At 34.3% G+C, this 15877-nt stretch overlaps 1 protein-coding gene across 1 annotated transcript; it reads left to right on the plus strand.

The window, feature by feature from the left end:
- Window positions 1-6835: 6835 nt before the first annotated feature.
- On the plus strand, window positions 6836-7633 carry LOC145672662 (uncharacterized). The gene has a single exon (XM_081741826.1). The coding sequence runs from the start codon at window positions 6836-6838 to the stop codon at window positions 7631-7633; it is 798 nt and encodes a 265-aa protein (XP_081597952.1).
- The last annotated feature ends 8244 nt before the right edge of the window (window positions 7634-15877 follow it).

The following is a 15877-nucleotide window of genomic DNA, read 5'->3' on the forward strand; positions in this document are numbered from 1 at the left end:
TATTTCAACTAGTGGTCCAAATGTCCGATTAAATAAGCCAATATCATAGAGCAATTTCCTAACGAGCAATCAAACGATTTATTTTTCATTGTTCAAAGCAAGCAATTTATATGTAAGCAGTAAGGGAAGAAATTTTTTCTTCACATACCATACTGTATTTTCCAGTATTTACTGTTGTCTTTCCAGACTAGGAAATAATTCCAGCCATTCTTAAACAACTTTTATGAATAATTGTTCAAGTTTGATATAAAACCTCTAATTCTAGACTCTAAGATTTTCTGAAATAAATCTCATTATTTTCTGTCCATTACATCCGCGAGTAGCCAGATAGTCAGTAGTGAAACTTATTATATGCAGATTGCTAATGTTCGGTCTCAATTTGCTGTAAGATCATTTTAAAAGCAATTTTTGAAAGTTCATTCACAAATGCCGTGAAACAAAGTACTTTGACTTAATAGAGAAAATACAAAAAATTGACAATTTACACATATTTTTTTTCAAAAATTCCCTCGAAGAAAGTCGCAAATTCTAAATATAGCAATTAGTAATGAAGAATACAGCATGGCAGGTACCTATCTAGATTTTTTTTTGTTTTGTTTTTAATAATGGTGAGAAAAGTGTGTGGATTTTATCAGACAGTAAACAGATGAACCAAAATTTCTACTAAACTATACAGCGCCACAATAGTAGATAATCACTTGCAATGATTGTATCACTTACAAGGTTTCAATAAAAAGGATATATAGAATCGGCGAAGAACTGTAAGTGATACCATGAACTTAGTTTGAAGCATGTAGCTCTTATCTTACTTTACAGGCAATAAAACATTCCCGATAACTATATAATGACTTGCTGAACACCAGCATAGTTTAAAGTACAAAGTAGAGTTGAGCCGAATGGTGCGACTACTGTCCATTGACAGTAATTGAAAGATTATTAATCAGATTTTGTAATTGTTATCATTTTCCGAATTTAATATCAATAACGTTTCGTATTGTACTTAAGTAACTGGCTGAATTGAAAGAGAAAAGTCAAGAATAGATATAAAATTAGTTTTAAACACAATTCAGAAATATTCTATAATGAGTAACTTAAAATTGCGCAGATGTTTGAACTGTGGAATTTGCAACTTTGTATTTGTTGAAGGATTGGATTCTTTCGTTAGTTGGTAGTTTTACGTACTACCATCATCAAGCATCAAAGACAGAGGCACCATTTGAGGAAGGCAGGGGGACAATTTCACCTCCTGAGTTTGAACACACATGTTTCTTGTATAAAGTATATACTATAAAAGCGTGCACATTTTTATGTCGATAGAGAAGTTTGTCTCTCGCCTGGCGAAATCTGAAATGATGTTGATTAGAGGCATACTCCTTTGGACGAACTTGTATATATATATACACATTTGTTTTATTTCTTGTTTGTTGTTTAGTGATTAATATTTTATTGTGCTTGTGCATTGACTGTCCACAATGGTTAAGAGCGCTGCTCAGTGTATATGTGCATGCTAGTGCACCTTGTGTGAGAGCAGCAATGTTGGACAAACAGTCTTCATTCCAATAAAAGAAATTCAGATAAGTAATTCATCCTACAAGACGTATATTAACATATCTCATTAACAAGGCATGTCAAATGTATTATATTGAGAGTATGTACTGGTGAACAACAACGCAAGAAACTGATTGACTAGAACGTTCGTTAGTTATTATTATTTCTTGTTCCATATGTTATTCCGGTTAGAAACTGTGCTAACCGTGGAAAAGTATTTACATTTCATTAGCAGTAGATGTAATATGTGGATTTATATTATTGTGAAGTACAAGAATAGTACATGAACACATCAGCTCGTTTTCTGCATGTCATTCTGTGTGCAAAAGTACTGATGCTTGCCACTAAAGGAGCAATAGCCGACAAAACCCACCCACATATGTTTGTCCACCACAAAGTCAACATATTTTAGGTTCCATGAAAAGATAAATTCGTAATTATATGAGGATGCATTATATGAGTGGTACAGGGAAAGATAATGGTGACTTTTAATTTTCGATTGAACTGGAGAAGAAAGTTGAACATTCGCATGTTATGCAATGCAATGACACATACCAAACAAACTTCTACCATCTGTAAATACACTTCCAAAATTACTTACATGATGTTATATGGTCCAATATTAACCTATTCCACCCACTAACTCAAACGCGCCGGAAGTGGCGCTTAGTATTATCTTCCCCTGAGCCGCTCATATGTATTCTATCATGTTAAGCAATCAGAATACAGGTGAGCTGCGGTGGTTTAGTGGTAGAGTGTTCACATCTGATGCGTAGGATCCCTGGTATTTAAACGAACACAGTGTGCGTTGATTTTCTCAGATTCTCCCGTTTCCTCCCATTTTATTCATTCCAGCACAATTCCATTCACTTTTCCTCATCATCGTCTCCTTTAGCCTAGACGGTATAACCGTGGGAGGTAAAACTGAACGATTTCATTTAGTTTTTCATTTCAGAATAGGTCTATAATGAGCCCTATAGCCGAACAATCATTAATGTGGAAACACAATTTATTATTAGAAAATAATCAAGTTTGTTTTCTTAAAATCTCCCTTATGTTTATATATATAGGTTAGTGGCATTGAAACTGAAACTCTAGAGAAAGAAAAACAATATGACGATCATTATCGTCATAGCTGTCATGTCAGATAATGTCAAGAAAGACAACAGCAACGGAATTAAAAGATGAGAGACATTTTCATTTATAGTGAAGTGGCCTCGCTTGATGAGGTCATTAACTCGACAATTACAGCTGATGATTGAAACTGCTTGGTCAGCAGGAAAATTTGACAATGCTTGGAAGCTTGTTTTTCCCTCAGTGTAATCCCCCAGAGTCACTGGTTTTCTAAAGAGACTCTCGAAACAGATGAACTTGAAAATAAAAGCTTGTAATTGTGCGCAGAGCTGCATGATAAAAATAGAAAGACAACCAAGCATTTGTTTCTTTCTCTTTCCGCCTGCAGAAAAGAAACACGTTGAACAAAGAGGGAGAAAATGAAATAAATTGCAATGTAGATGAATAAAAGAAGCAGAAAATGTAGATATAAAAGCAAGGGCATTAGAAACGAAGAAAACGTACATGTAAAAGACGAACAAAAGCGTACTGGGGACTAAGAAAAGTAGAAAATATACGAACTATGAACAAAACGTAATTATTATTATATAAGCATAGCTCATCTCTCTCTCTCTCTCTCTCTCTCTCTCTCTATATATATATATATATATATATATATATATATATATATATATATATATATATATATATATATATATATATATATACAGGTCCGCAAATAATGCTAACTCTTAGTTGGGTTATTGGGAAACATATATAATAGCTGGTGAATACGAATTTATTGTGCTGGTCAGCTAAAATTATTTGTACGGTAAAACAACTGATTCTCCGCTAACGTTGGGGGAGAGAGAAAAAATATTACATATGAAATACATGTAAATTACATTAGAATTCCTGTAATTGTTTTGCAGATTTGTGCATTATTTAATTTCATTTATCCCAGCAAATTTTTAGTGAGCGAAATTTTCGTAGATCCTAGCCCAAAATAACACTTCCATTTTTATTCCTCCTGTCGAAAGAGAAGTTATTTAAATATATTAGTTTTGCATGATAATTTACTTAATTACTTGTTTTAAAATTACTTAATTCCTTGTTTTAGAAGTCATTAACAAAAGCTTGTAGTTTGCAGAATATTAGTTGATTAAATATTTAATCATAATCGACCGTTTCGCACAGGCTCATCGACGAGGAATATTTACTGTCCGAGGAAAATTTCTTACAAAGATTTATTAAGAAGATCCAGTTCTTAACGTAATTGCACGCAAACTCCTAGCCTAAACTTTCGTACGAAACTATATGAGACATAGTTATGCATGTTAATGTAGAATCAAAATCTTATGATGAATAATAAAAGAAGAGTAATAAAATGAAATTTAGTGGAAAGGTTCATTTCCATGAAAAACTGAACAACACACAACGTAATAACTGTTGCTCAGACAACGTGTGTAATTTGCTGCTCATAGTAGATTCAGAAGCGTCATTTAGGATTTCGCTGGAATGTATAAGAGTTGGAGTTTTTCTGTTATTATATTAGTAATCAATAGATTAGAATATAAGTATTTCTCAAACTTTGATTTTTTTTTAATTTATGGAATCTCAAAAATCAATACTTTGACACTTTCAGTTAATCACAGAAGTCTTAAGATTAAAATAGTGTTCTTTCTTGTTAATAGCAACTGTCGCTAGACCATGATTGCAATACATGATGTGCTTATTTTTAAAAAGGACCACTTAATTGATTATCATTATCATTATTATTATTATTATTATTATTATTATTATTATTATTATTATTATTATTATTATTATTATTATTATTATTATTATTATTATTATTACATTTGAAAATCACGTTTTAGTGGTTTCAATGAATCTTCGGGATGAGTTCTATCTAATTAACAAAAATTGTGAAAATGGTAGCGTTTTGGGTAAAGTCATAGTATAAAGTTAGTCGTTTCTTCATAGCCGCCTCGTTCATCTATTTGGGTTATGTTTTGTTCAAAAGGAAACATATTTCAGAGGTTCTCCTATTCGCGTTAGTGGATTTTTTTTAACGTCACATTTCCGGAGGCACTATTTTTTTCTTCTATGTTTTTTTTTCTACTTTACATGTAGAATGAGCTTATAGTTGAAGTTATTACGTTGTGTGTTGTTCAGTTTTTCATGGAAATGAACCTTTCCACTAAATTTCATTTTATTACTCTCCTTTTATTATTCATCATAAGACTTTAGGCTAGGATTTTGCGTGCAATTACTAGAAATTTTCCTCGGACGCTAAATATTCCTCGTCGATGAGCCTGTGCGAAACGGTCGATTATGATTAAATATTTAATCAACTATTTGGTCTAGGAATTAATTCGTGCGGTTTTTAATAAAAAATTGAAGCTTTATTTCAAAAACAAAATAAATGAATACGTTCAAAAATATTGTCCATCGCTAACTAGTACTCTCTCCCATCTTTCAGGCAATTCACGGATTCCGTGTCGAAAGAATTCCTCATCTTTTGAAGCAATCCAATCAGAGATCCATTTTCGATATTTTCTGAAGAAGTGAACCGCTGTTCAATCAAATCGTTATTCATGCAATCGAACAAGTAGTAGTCAGACGGATCAATGTCTGGTGAATACGGCGGATGGGGTAATACTTCCCATCCGACATTTTCCAAATAGGTTTCGACCGGTTTTGCGACATGTGGTCGAGCGTTATTATGTTGAAAAATAAGTTTATTATGTCTGTTATTCCATTCTGGTCGTTTTCAGGCCAAAGCTTGCTTCAAACGCATTAATTGTTGTCGATAACATTGTCCGTTTCACCAGGTTTCAGAAGTTCATAGTACACCACACCTTTTATATCGCACCATATACACAGCATAACCTTTGAACAGTGAATATCTCGTTTCGGTTGTGATGGACCTGGTTCACCTGGCTTCACCCAGGTCTTTTTTCGTTTAGGATTCTCGTAATGAATCCACTTCTCATTACCAGTAACAATTCGATGTAAAAGTCCCTTTCTTTTCTGTCTTTGAAGCAGAAATTCGCAAACGGTTTTTTTTATTCAACGTCTCTTTTTTTCAATTCATGTGGAACCCAATGTGATATCTTTTGAATCATTCTCATGGCTTTGAGGCGTTGTTTGCTCAACTCCTACTGCTTCTGCAAGTTCGTCCTGCTTTTGACACGAATCCTGATCGAGCAATGCTCTCAATTCTTCATCTTCATTTTTCTTTGGCTGTCCAGGTCGCTCGTGATCTTCCAAGCCGAAATCTTCTTTCAAACCGTGCAAACCACTTCTGACACGTTCGTTCAGCTAGAGCATGGTCACCACACACTTCTATCAAAATACGATGACTTTCGGCAGCACTTTTCTTCATGTTAAAGTAATGAAGAAGAACTCCCCGCAAAATCACTTTATCAGGCACAAAATGCGCCATTTTCAGTTGAATAAAAAATGTTGTTGTTTCCGCTTCAACCAACTGACATATACTAAACAAGATGCGCAATGACAGTAGTTTTCAACGCATGTTTGGATCAACGAAACTATGGGACAATAATTTAGTTACGTCATCTCTTGTAAAACCGCACGAACTACTTCCTAGACCAAATAATATTCTGCAAACTACAAGTTTTTGTTAATGGCTTCTAAAACAAGGAATTAAGTAATTTCAAAACAAGTAATTAAGTAAATTATCATGCAAAACTAATATATTTAAATAACTTCTCTTTCGACAGGAGGAATAAAAATGGAAGTGTTACTTGGGCTTGCATCTACGACAAATCCAAAAGTAGCAAAGGGCGAATGTCAGCGAAAGACAATGTTGTGCTCTGGGTTTCACAACATTCGTGTCTACCGGACGTTGCAGTAGCTGAAGTGAAGAAGAAAATAACCAGCGCAAAGAAGCGAGTCCGGGAGGAAGATCAACCTATTTGGAAAATATATAAAGAAGAGTTCGCTGATTTATATGACCAGGGTTATGATTTGGTGGCTAACGTTCCGCAGTATTCTTCTTTAAAATCTTGTCTTTACCGCTGCAGGAATCAATCAGGAAACACATCATAGAAAAGAGCTGAGGATATTGAACTTTCTTCTGATATTCTTCCTTTTCGAGATGGATTCAATTTTCTTTTTTTTAGATGATGCAGGCGAAGACAGGATACTGGCATTTGCTAGCAGAAATAGAAGAAATATTCTTGCAAGTTTTAAAGTGTTTTTTTTTATGGATGGAACATTCAAAACGTGCAGCAAACAGTTTGCCCAGCTTTATACAGTACATGCCGACATTGGTAGCAAAGGCGAAGAAACCAAAACTGTTCCAATTGTGTTTACTCTTCTGCCAAGCAAAAGACAGCAAATATACGAGAAACTTTTCGCAGGAATTAAGGGACAAGTCCCTGAGTGGAAACCGGAATGGATAATGGTTGACTTCGAAGAGTCATCCATAAACGCATTGCGGTATGTATTTCCAGAAGCACAGGTTAAAGAATGCAATTTTCATTTCAACCAGTGCCTATGGAGAAAAGTGCAAGAAGTGGGGCTTGTGCAAGAATACACAAATGATGATGAGGTTAGGTTGTGCATTAGAATGTGTGCTGCTTTGACACACTTGCCAATTGATAAAGTCGTTGATGGTTGGCTGTGTATTCAAGAAGACACACCATGCACTAATAAATTGCAGCAATTTTATGATTATTTCGTCGTCCAGTGGTTGGAGAACTCGACTTTTACTACAGAGATTTGGAACTGCCATAACACAAGGCACAGGACGAACAACGCACTCGAAGGCTGGCAACACAGACTGCGTTCTATTACAAACAAAGAACACCCAAATGTCTCAGAGTTAGTCCGAGTTCTGAAGGATGAAGCTCGACATAGCGACTTTCTGTACGATCGTTTGGATTTAAAAGTTGGCGGGAAAAGAAGAAAGAAACCGGCAATACTATTGGACAAAGAATGCATAGAATTCTTGCGGAGTTTGAGGATACTAGTAACATCAAGAAGTGTTTGCGATGCATAGCATATGTTCAGAGACTTGAGTAGCTTTGTGTAAATACTGTATATAAGTGGTTTGTATAAATATTGTATATAATTCAGTACCTGACAAAGGAGAACTGCAAGCTCATTCTCATATAGGCATAATATTCGACAGTGGCTATTCTCCTGCAACTTGTAAACACGCCAGTGCCAATAGTTTCAACATTGACACTGCCAGTCTTAAGCCTGGTTAAGTGTGAAGGGAAGATGCATAGAGGGTACGAAATCCTTGTGTGGGGAAAGGGGCGGTTCCCATCTTATTTTTTGAAATAAAATTCTCCTCACTAAAAATTTGTGAGGAGAATTTTATTTCGACATTGTAAAAAGACTAAGGCCCCTGAAAAAGTCATGCCCTATAAGAACTTACTAGCTATACCCCCTGAATGAATCTCTTTTCAGCAAATTGTATTCTTGCAACAAAAAAGTCCTTCTTGTTGCTGAGGGCAAGGTAGTAAATGTAATGAAATGAAAAATGTGGCAACGTTGCTGCTTATTATCAATATATCTTACCTCTTTTCCCACACGCGTCCGCAATTGGGACTAACAATTCTGGTTGCTTCGTAATCGAGTCATGGAAATTCCAAGCAACATCTGTGTGTCCGCAACTGGGAAAGATTTTAACAGATAAGAGCAGCGTCCGCAACTGAGACGTCTGCAACTGAGAAGAACCCGTAGTAATGACCCCAGACGTACATATTGAAGAACGTTCTCAGCTATGCAATTTTTACTATGCACTGTTTCTTTCTTTCTTTCTTTTTTATTCTTCATGGTTCTACAGAAAGAAGTCACATTCAATATAATCGGCAATTCTTGTTGGTGGTCAAGGAATGGGTTCTTCTTTTCTGGTCCACGTCCTAAGAGAGCAACACTCTAACGCACGTCGCACATAAACTGTAAAGTGAAGAGTTATCTCATCCGGTTGAAAAAATAAATAAATGTGTCAGTTTCTCTTGGTCTTTCTAAGGGAACATAAATTATTCAAACATGTCTAAGTACTCAATAACGTTTTTAGTGTTTCAGGTGGGAGGAATACGTTCCAAAATCTCATTTCCTATCTCTACATATCAGGCGAGTTTTGGAGAATGTCGAATATTTTCCTGTACTACATGGGAAGTTTGAAGTTTCAAATGTGGCAGTCTGCATAAGAAAGTTAATGTTAACGGCCATAAGGGACTCATACACGCAGACACAAGCATGAAGTAGCCTTCCAACATGCATGAAAAATTATAAAACCACAAGCAAGTTGATCCTGTATAGCCTCGTTCATGCATATTGAAAGTTTTCAAAATCTTTTCTAAACATGCATGATGGTTTTGCCGTTCTTCATGCATGTTTACCGTGTATGTGCTCGTATATGCTAGTTGGTTGTTTTATATTTAGGTCCGCCAATCACGACAGCGGAAGAAATCACGTGACTCTTTCTCCACATTCATTCTTCTAGTAAGTTGGACAGAAAATTGGTACGTGTGTGGGCGAAAAATTCTTTCAACATGCATGATGAAAAAAATCTTTCATGCAAGTTGATCATACAAGTGTGTGCGTTTATGGCTGCCATAAGACTCGTGAACGTTGCAACATCTAAACATCTTATCGTGAAGAGTACAAAATTCCAACATAGTGACGTACATGTGCATACTTCGACCTCACCAGATGGAAAAACATAATCAAATTGATCACGTTTTAGTAGATAGAAGAAGACAGTCTAGCATAATTGGTGTTTGGTCGCTTAGAAGAGCGACATGGACCATGGATCTTCTTGTGACATGCATTACTACCCACTGATTACTGAGCAGTAGTAATAATAACAGGGAGATAATCGTTGAATAAAGTAAATGTTCAACATCTAAAAACAAAAGTATTTACGAGTAATTTAAAGAAATCAGATGAGAGCCAGACGTGAGGACAATAACAGATTGAAATAACGAGTAAATTCTCGGTTTTAGATCGTACAGAATGGACTAGAGTTGAAGATGTTTGGGTTAAAATTAAGGATAGTATTAAAAATTCAGAAAAGAGAGATATTGTGCCACGTAAAAATACATAAGAACAAGCCATGGATTGAAAAGGAATGGACTAAATAAACTAATAGCAAAGAGGAAACAGGCCAAAATGCTTTAGATACAAAATTCAAACGGTATAGCTACACACAATTTCGTCGACGTCAAGTTAAAAACTTCCAAAACTTTCAGAACAAAGAAACGCGATATTTAGAAAGCTAAAATTAACGAACTTGAAAATAATTGTAAAAACATGATATTCGGGACATGTTTAAGGATATCAATAGATGTAATGAAGATTATCAACATCGCATCTATATATTAAAGAAAGCCGGCGGAACCATTCTCGCTGATACAGATAGCATTTTGAATAAATGCAAAGATTTCCTTGACAATTTACATAACAGCCAAAAAACTAACTTTTATTGAGAAAGTGAAACGCACACAGCATAATCATATATTCCAAAGCCTAAGCGAACAAAATAGAAATTGCTATAAAGAAATTAAAGAAACACAGATCTTTGGGTGTAGACAAAATTCCGGCTGAGTTAATTTTAGCTGGAGGCGAAAAACAGTGAAGCAAGACACACAAACTAATTTTCCTTGTCTGGAACAAGAAGAAATGGACAGAACAGTGAAAAGAATCAATCACTGTTACAATTTAAAAGAAAGGAGATAAAACTTATTGTAAATAATTATCGAGACATCCTTCTTCTGTCGACATCCTATATTAGGTCTTTTCAAACATTCTGCTAGCAAGATTGACCCCATACGCAGATGAACGTATTAAAGATTATCAGTGCGAATTTAGGCGAAGTCAATCAACTTTATCGATTAGATTTTGCCAATTCATAAATGCTCGAAACGAAGTTAAAATACAATAACCGAGTATATCAATTATTTATTAATTTTGTAATGGCCTATGACTCACTTAGGAGGGAAACAGTTTACAACGTTCTTACACAATTTGGAATACCAAAAGAGCTAGTTCGATTAATTAATATATATTTAAACGAATCCCAAAGTAAAATTCGGGCAGGAAAATTTTTGTCCAGGAGCTTTCACGTCTAGAATTTCCTGAAATAAGGAGATGCGTTGTCTCGTTTATTATTCAACTTTGTTCTGGAGTACACTATACGGAAAAGCAAAGATATTAACAAGGGCCTAGAGCTGAAGGTATTCACAATATTATGGTGTACGCTGATTATGTAATCTGATAGCTGGTGATAGGAAAACAATAGAAAGAAATGTAGAGATTTTATTAAATACTTGAAAGGACATGCAAAGAAAACTAAATAGACCTACATGGAAGTTCGCCGGGGTCATAATACTCCAAATTATAGATGCATCAAAATATCAAATAATACTTTCGACAAAGTGGACACCATTCACGTTAAAGATTAAATTATGGAAGCAAGCGACAGAAGAAATGACGACTGGGGCAAAGAAATTGGTATTAGGACTAACTATGTTCATGATTTAGTTGTTGCTGAAGCCAGATACCGTTCCTCATGCACGGTAAACTTCTACAAGATTTCTTCTTGAATAAGTGGTAGTCCGAAAGATAGTGTCATATCAGATGCTATGAGTCATACTTTCAACTACCTTGAAGCTAGCAAGGAAGAATGCCAACTTTCATTCAGTGAAGTTTTTTAAGATTATGATGATGTACTGCCAACTGGAAAAAGAATAAGAACTAAACTGAAAGAAAAGTACTCAGAAGATATTAACTATGTCAACGAACAAAAACAGAAATCCTATTGTTTGCTTCCTCGATACAAGACATACAATTCTCATGGTGTGATAATTAAAAGGTTAAGTATATGAACAAAGAGAAGTTTAGAGTCGTAGTGAGAGCCGGACAAATAATTGCTGAAGATATCAGATCCTAAGTTTACGAAACTGATGAGTATCCACCAGCAGATAACTTTATGAATGACGTTAATTCATCCAGTTCCGAGACCTTAAATGCCTTCTCGTCACTATTATCTTGAAAAGCGAGGAAAGAAATACCACAAAATGGGAAAGAAAAGGTATAGGAATTTCGCACACCATTACTACAGCAGCTAGACCAAAAAAAAATTTTAATCCCCATTGTAAGTAGAACTTACGGTGGGGCCGCGGTGGCTCAGTGGTAGAGCGTTCACCTCTGGTGTTTGGGGTCCCGGGTTCGATCCCAGCCCTCGCCAAGTGAACTTTGTGGTGAACAAACACCGTGTGCGTGGTTTTCCTCGGGGTACTGCCACTTTCTTCATTCCACCATTTCATTCATTACTCATCATCACCGTCTGCTTTAGCCTAAGCGGCATAACCGTGGGACGTAAAACTCAAAGATTTCATTTCATTTTTTAGAACTTACGGTGCATCTTAATTGAAAGTATGGTAGTAAGCATCATCCTAATGTTCTCTCTTCGTTAGGACTGCTTGTATCATTTGCTGAGGCATCTTTTTTTTAAGTTTCGGCTCTTATGCATCCTACTTCCTTTGTTTCTTAATATAACATCTTTCGAATATTCTTCTTTCAGTTTAGTTCTTATTGTTTATTCCGTTGACAGTGCTTCATCATAATTCTGAAAACATTCAATGAAAATTGGCACTCTTCCTTGTTAGCTTATTGTAGTTGAAAGCATGACCCATAGTATCTGAAACAACACTATCTTTCGGACTACCACGTTTCATTTCAGAAGGAATGGTATCTGGCTTCAGCAGCAACTAAATCATGAACATTCTTAATCCTAACACCAACTTCTTTGCCCCAGTCGTCATTTCTTCTGTCCGCTACTTTCATAATAGAACTTAAAAGGTTTGTACATTGTCCACAAAACAGGCAGGGTTCTTCAAAAATTAAATCTTAGTACTTCTGATCTAAGGATTATCGGCGTAGGTGATGAAGTACGTCATTATAGCAACGTTTTATACTACTTGAATTTGTGTAAACTTCACTACATTTTATATGAACCGTAACAATTTTCAGTCCCTTAAGTTGGCATTCCTTTCCATCTATCACTTTAATACTGCAGTATACTAATGTTCTTAGTCACATTTCTTTTACTCTATACGTAACACCATCACTAAAAAATTTCTCACATAAAACATTTTTCAGCTGGTATCTTGAACATAGATGATTCAATAGATCTGATTACTTATCCTTATCCACCTACAATAAATGAAAAATATATTATTTATATTTTATTAAAAAATCACTAAAACAAAATAATATCAGAAAATTTTCGTTAAGATTCTGCTACAAAGCGATCCTGAAGAAGAAATGGATAAGCCACGCCTATAGCGTCTAAACGATGCATCCTAGAGAAAAAAATGAAGGACATTTCTTGCAGAGGATTTAATGTAGATTTTTTTGTAATAACAGATTTCTTTTGTAATAGTTCTTTTTTTGTTTGCTCTAAAACGCTTTCCATGCGAGATATTTACAAAAAAAAAAAAAAAAAAAACAACAACAACTTTTTGGAGCCTTTTCCAAGATGGTGGTCTAATCGGGGTGGTAAAGGGGTGCAAAATTAGTATGATTTTACTGACACTTTTATAAAGAAAATAAAGTTTCCTCCGGCTTTTCATCATTTTTCCCTATTCGACCCTTCATTGACTGGCCTTTTCTTTTCTTTTTCTTTTCTAGAGTTATTTCGGTCAAACTAGTTTAAAAGACAATGTTTTATGTTGCAACTCGAGAAGTAAAACTCATTACTTGGGCAACCCAAAAGTATAACAGCAATTTACACATGTGGTTGGTACCTTCAACATGATTGTGGTTGTCTAAGGATAAAGAAGAGACTACAGTAATTTTAAAAACATAATATAGCATCATTTTAGAAAATAAAGCATAAAACATAATTTAAAATATATAGCACAAAAAATTCTTGCAAAATTCTGTTTAACTGCAAGTTTAACATACTGTATTAATATTTTTTAAAACCAGTATTTACAATGGAAATCATTGAGAACATAACAATGCAACAATGAAAAGCTTATTTTTATTTCTGTAAACTTCTCGGTGTAATCGTTTGATGTGGAGAAAAGAAAAAAAGGAAAAGAAGAAACCTTTCCGCCAACAATGAATAGTACACAAGAACTCAGCACTATATTGTTATGTGTACCTCTTGAACTTAAGCACTTTCTCACTTTCTGTACTTTTTGGTGGCATCTTTTATTTTCCCTTTCTGTATATATGCACCTCTAAGGCGCACACAAGTGATAAAAAAAACTGACTCGAGTAAAACACATCTTTTTTACAAGTGCATTAAGTAGAAAATACATTAAATATGAAAGAAACTAGTTGTATAAAATATTAATAAATAGAACAAGATATTTAGAATATTTAATGTATAGTAAATTTTATACATTATACACGATTAAAATAAAACAAGGATTGAAATTAACAATAAAGCATAATAATGCAAAATTTGGAAAAAATAAAGCATACTGTGGGTGGCTCTACTCATTACCGAATGCCGAGAAGCTCATAGGAAACTTTCGTGTCGTTGTTGGCTTTCGCGGTTGAACTATTGATATATACTCGTATTTATTATTATGACGTTAGTGTACCTTATAAGACTGTAATATTAATGTCTGCGTTCGTTAATCCACTCGATAAATTTTCAACGAAAGTCAATTTTTATTTATTTATATTTCGCAATACATAGCTAGAGTAATTTTCTCAGCCGAGATCGTTAAGTAATCAATTCGTTGGCATATTAACGGATAACGGCGACTTTAGCGGCAGCTGTTCATATTTCATACCCTGTGCATGGAAATTTAAGTTCAAGTTAGAATTGTTTGAAGTTTTTTTTTTTTTTTTTTTTAAGTTTAAAACAGTTTTTCGCAATCCTCAGTTCTATGTTTAACAGAGTTTATTTAAATTTTTATCAACATTATCGATTCTGACTTTTGTCACGCATTTTGTTTCCTAAAATGAATTAATTACTGCATATGATTATGTTATGTTATTCATACTTTTAAATTTAGTACGTATTAAACTAAATAAAATGTTCTAATAATATAAAAAGTAATGTTATTGGGATTGGAAAAGTGCTTTCATTAACTTAAAATTTCCTAGTTTGTTCGGTTAGGGTTGTTAATTTCATCGCGATATTTAATGGACTTGGGATGTAGGAACCGTAGAGCTGGTGTGGAGGTAATTCATATACACACACTTATGCATGCGCTGACATTGAGTGAGTCCATATTGCTGTTTACCATCAAAGGCTAGTTACACGAGGTCAACGTTCCAAAGAGTAATTAACTTTTACTACACAGAAGCAAGGAAGAACTTATGCAGTAGGTAATCAATAGAACATAGGCGAGTAATTGTTTGGATATCACATTATCGTAATTGAATTTTTTTAGTCTTTTTTTCTTAATTTTTCTTTTAAGAGCAAAGTTTAATAATTGATTTTCTGGCCTTCGCCCTCTACCAACAAGATTTTCTTCAACAGAGGAGTATCTTTCCCAGCCCTTATTAGCAACCCTTTCTTCAACTTTTGAAAGTCTCTCCTGAGAAGCTTCTTCAGTCTGTTGGTAAAAGACTTCCGCATATATCATCTACTAAGGAAAAAAAATGTGAAGCTCTTGACTGGAAGATAGTGGTATTAATATTCCATGTTGTTAAACGCTTGCTCTTTTCAAAAACTATTTTCCATTATCCCATTATGTATGTATCATAAGCAATCTGTTTTAGAAGCAATAAAGCCTCCTAGTACTTTTGTATGAGTGTTTCACATAAAGTAAACACATTAGTGTTTTATAGTTTTAATGTTTGGAAATATGTTTTATCACTATCTTCTAGTTTATAGCTATAGGCTGTATTTGACAAAACATTAACTCGTGTTTAGAAATCATTGTTAACAGATAGTAATATCAAAGATACTTAAATCCTACATGTATTGAAGTGTCTTTTTTCGTAGATTTTATTATATTTATGTTTCCATGGATTCTAATTGGAAAACAAAGCAACCAGATCAATATCAGTATCTACTTGTCTAATTAAAGCCTGTCTAAAATTAGAAGTTTAATTAATGGAATAGTGGAGTGGCCTATTTCTTTTTTTAAAAAATAATAGACACAGTTGAAATTTTTGTACTGCCACTACCACTAAATGTATTTCCTTGTCATTAAATTAGCAATACACCACCTACTAAGAGTACAATGTTTTCGCAGTAAAAATTGCCTGTTAATTTTAACCCTAGAACTCATATGTGGGGTCTGACAGACCCCAT

This window comes from Thermobia domestica, chromosome 16, assembly GCF_964235325.1.
Source record: "Thermobia domestica chromosome 16, izTheDome1.hap1.1, whole genome shotgun sequence".
NCBI classification, from domain to species: domain Eukaryota; kingdom Metazoa; phylum Arthropoda; class Insecta; order Zygentoma; family Lepismatidae; genus Thermobia; species Thermobia domestica.

Excerpts from the sequence above, each read along its gene's own strand:
- LOC145672662 (XM_081741826.1), top strand. The coding sequence starts at position 6,836 with ATGGATGGAACATTCAAAACGTGCAGCAAACAGTTTGCCCAGCTTTAT.